The following is a 4,643-nucleotide window of genomic DNA, read 5'->3' on the forward strand; positions in this document are numbered from 1 at the left end:
ATATGTAATCATACACATATTTTAACAACTAAAGAAAATATAATTAGACCTTTTTTTCAGATCGTTTTTTTTTTTTACTTTTGTGTTAGATAAAATACAGGTTATATGCGCCATGGATGTTTGTGGTTAGGACAAGGAAAATGTCTGATACAATATCCAAATATATGCCCTACAAAAGTTCATATTTGTTAGTTGCTGATGATTGTCCTAATGATTAGTCTTAAAAGATTTGTATGACCTCTTGTATTTGTTGGTTGTTGATGATTGTCCTAATGGTATGTTCTCGAAGAATTGCGTGACCTCTTGTCTTGATGTCTTTTGTTTAACCCAAGTCAAGTCAATGAAATGAATGATTACAGAAGGAGATTACATGTTTATTGCGATCATTCTATTAGAGCGTTGAATAGAGCGAGGGATGTGCAAGTGAATGAGTGATAGTTGTTTTTGTTACAAGAGCAATATTTACACAATTGAGAAACAACAATACATGTATTTAGATGTTTGTAATTGAAAACAAAATGTTTACATCCTTACACATAACAACCGTCTACGGACAATTGATAGTCAGGATATAGTTGGTAACGATTAAAACTCAGTTTCTCATTGTTATTGTAAAAACCGTCCTTACATATTATTTATGAACCTGTCTCTTACGTCATATTCATATACTTAACGATCCGTATTTGTTTGCTCCTGCGTATTTTCTAGTTTACTATTAACAGTAGTTTATTCGTGTTTTGCCTAGATTTGGTCCATTTCATTAAAAGGGACTCAGACACACTCAGTGTAGAATACATATCATCAATTTATTGTGTAGCAGGTCTTGTGATACACCAAAGTCGAAATCTTTTCTCTTTGTTTTTACTTTAACTTTTTTTTGTTGTTATTACTATATATTTGTCGAATCTTGTTTCACCTCGAATTATTTAATTAGATTTAATGTATATGTTTTTGTAGCTTTTATCTCAAGATGTTGGCGTCTAAAAATAGCTAGACTGACATGTTCTGTGTTATTGTAATTGTAGTAACTGGACCTACTAAACGTACAACTCCCATATACTTTTTTTTAATACTAGATCAACTGAACTAAACACCATAACACGAAAACTGAACAATTCATTCGTACTTTAGTATGGGAGTTTTTTTTAATTAAAAAATATGTTCAGTTGACATATTATGTTCACATAGATGTTTAGTTGACGGGCTGAGGACATTTTCTGTTTGACATCCCGCGTATAAGTGACATATTTTGTTAACATGCGATAGTAAAGTTTATTTCATACCTGACGTTGAAGTAGAGTTCACTTGTTTCTGTGACATCGTCATACAAAATAATAGAGTGTTCACTTCTAACCAAAACCGTCTTTACTTTCCGAGACGTGAATGAGGTGTCAACAAAAGCTAAGGGCTCGGGGTGTTCTACGGACATAGACCCGAGTTTAAAGATAGATACAGTTGGGTTAGCAGTCGTATGCTCTAACATCCATTATTACCGTCAATAGTTACTTCATTTATCAGACGTAACCGCAGTTGTTGACTAGGTGAGTTGAATCCTTTGGGTTAGAATCTATTCCAGACAAACTCATTTTTGTTTAATTAATATTCCTATTATTTTTTAAATTATATTATTAAATAGATAGGCCTAGATATACAATCCATAACTAGCATAATTTAACAAACTTATTCTAATGTTATTGAAAAGTGTAAGCGAACATAATGCAGTTTTCCTTAATTGGAAAAAAAAAAGAAAAACCAAAAATCTTAAATCAAAATACACTTACTTAAACATTTCATATTTTCTTATAAATGTACGATTTAATTGTTTAATTACTGTTTATTTATTTGTTTACTGTTTATTTAATTCAAATCGTTTACATGACTAGTTTATGAAGTGTATGATTAATGGTGTCACCCCCCTCCCCAGAGGCGTAGCAACCCTTATATGCAAGTATGCAAGTATGGGGCGACACCATTAAGTGCCGCACCGGGTGACACCCGACCTCGCTACTGCCTTTAATATAATATGTTCATTTAAGTTATGTTAACCTCGAGTTGTGACTACACGGACCATGAGGTAACATCATCAGTTCGTTAACATTGTTTACATTTTTCACTCCTACAAGTAGTAACGAATTTTTTATTCTTTTCAAAATATGTTCTATCCTACGTTATTATTGTTGTTCTATTTTTTATTTGTATTGCCTTATTTTATTCTTAGGCATAAAATCTAACACATTTATATTGTATTTGCTAATACACCTTACTATTTAAGTAATGGAATAAACACGTCTTTCTTAACATTTAAGTCTACAAGATGTGTCAAAATATTTAGCAGTTCTCCAATGCTTTCATCGATGACACTGCTGTTAATCAAACGTTCATATTTTTGCATAAGTATTATGGCATTCTTTTCCTGTTCTTTGGTAAAACCCGAGTCATTGGGTAAAAGACACATAAAACCTCTCAAAACAGATTTATGTTTTAGCAATCTGTCTCCTATTTGACATATAACCGAATCAAGGAAAGGAATAAATACAGCTATTCTGTAATACTCTTCGGGCGTATTTGCCATAACATTGCAGCGTTGAATTTGTTTTCCAGCTCGACGTGGAATAAGTATATCTATGTCGAAGTCCTCACAAAAGTCTTTGACTTCATTAAATACGGTTGTAAATTCTGATTCAGCATCCTTCCGCATATTCACAAGTAGGCTACTTGAATCTTCTGTAAATTTTAGAGCCGCAGATAGATCAAAGTTTTCTGTTTGGAGTATTCTGCTGACAGGAAGTGTTATTGCAAAGATTTTTGAGATAACTCTAAGAGAAACTTGAAACTCAAGACTCCTAATTGCTCCTAAAAGTTGAACCGCTGTTGAAGAAGTTGTTGTATCGTGCCAGGATGACATAATTTCCAGTGCATCAACAGTTGCTTTTTGAAGCTGTATAAAAACGTTGACAGACTCATGACGCTCAATCCATCTGGTTGCGCACAATCGTTTAAGTCGAGATGCTGATGCTTTAGGTGTTAATTTCTCTATTGAATTTGCAAGCAAAGATTGTCGTTTTGGTGTGTTAAAAAAGTTGTATGTACTATTAAGAATTCCCATACAGTTTCTCACAGCTGGTAGTTCGCAGGCATCAGAAAGTGCTAGGTTTAGACTGTGAGATGCGCAATGCACGTAAATAGCCAAATCAAATTTCTCAGCAACATATTGTTGCGCCCCATGAAGTCGACCACTCATTGCAGCGGCTCCATCATATCCTTGACCTATCATAAAATTACCGTCTATGTGTAAATTTGCTAGAGTGTCCATTAAAACATTTGCAAGTCCTTTGCCTGTTAGATCAGTTACACCTACAAACTGTAGGAAATCCTCCCTTATTTTCTTTATGTCGTTATCATAGTAGCGAACACACAACGAAAATTGCTCCATACCAGCTATATCACTAGTTTCATCGGCTAAGACAGAAAACAATTTAACAGAAGTAATTTTCGCAACAATCTTTTGAACAATTAATTTATTGCACACATTTATCACTTCATTCTGAATGGTGGGACTTAAGTATCTTGCATTTTTTGAAGAATTTTCTAGATGATGTTTAAGTGTTTCGTCTCCACCCATGTCTTTGTATCTCAAAAGAGCTCGAAAATTTCCATCATTTTCGTCAGGATCCTCCAACTGAAAATTTCCGAAATCCCTGTGCCCCCTAAGTGCAAGACCTTGTCGGCCGCAAAAAATTATAGTTTCTATTATGGGCGCTAACCTTAAACGATTTTCTAGAATTTGTTGACTTACTGATGAGTTCAAGGCGATGTTAATAGGTTATATTTTTTTCTCCATAACCGATTTACGATTTTGGGAAAGTAAAATTGCTCTTTTATGATATTCACATTGCTGGTGCTCATTAAACTTGTCTGTTGCCTTTTTCTAGTTTGAAAATGGAATTTTTGATAACTTACCTAAAGGCTGACTACCTACACCACCATAATTTAAACTAAACAAAACACAATATTTGCAAAATGCGCCATCAAGTAATTTGGAATAAGTCAACCAGTTCCACCTAAGTAGCCACGAATATTGAAACTTTAAATTTCTTTGTCCGCTTGCTGGAAATTTAAAAAGTTCTTCGGGGCGCCAGATGTTTTCTAATAAATACAACCGTGTATCATCTGTAATAACTCCTTTGATAAAATTGCCGATATCATTTGCATAAGAAACAGTCAAAGGTGCTGAATTTATGGAAATTTCTTGATGTAATGTAGTTTGAGAGTCAATAGTACCATCTTCATTTTTATCATTTTCAGTTTTATTTTTCTTTGTAAAGAAATCAGTTAATAAAGTAGTTTTAAATTTCCTTTTTCCATCCGACATCATTAAAATGAATTTAAATTGCTTTAATTATCAAAAAGATACACATTAAAACACGACAATGCGAATAAGAAAATAAATAATTATTGGTCTTTCTTTTCTGACTGTCTAAAAATGACTACTGTAGGTCCCTGGCTCTACATCTATATTTAACCGCCTACGCAGTTTTTATATCTACCAACACTAAGTTTTGTGTCAACAATTTTGGGTCCAGCCCACGCTTTCCTGCCAGATGTGCATCCGGTAGTAATTGAGACGTACCCATATTCAAACC

General features: G+C 33.6%; 1 protein-coding gene across 1 annotated transcript; it reads right to left on the reverse strand.

Annotated features, from left to right (window-relative positions):
* Positions 1–2,263: 2,263 nt before the first annotated feature.
* Positions 2,264–3,622, reverse strand: LOC131927556 (52 kDa repressor of the inhibitor of the protein kinase-like). Its single transcript, XM_059283263.1, has one exon. The coding sequence runs from the start codon at positions 3,620–3,622 to the stop codon at positions 2,264–2,266; it is 1,359 nt and encodes a 452-aa protein (XP_059139246.1).
* Positions 3,623–4,643: the final 1,021 nt, after the last annotated feature.

The sequence above is a fragment of the Physella acuta genome, unplaced genomic scaffold (genome assembly GCF_028476545.2).
Source record: "Physella acuta isolate Inbredline_101_S28 unplaced genomic scaffold, ASM2847654v3 ptg001417l, whole genome shotgun sequence".
Taxonomy (NCBI): Eukaryota; Metazoa; Mollusca; class Gastropoda; family Physidae; genus Physella; species Physella acuta.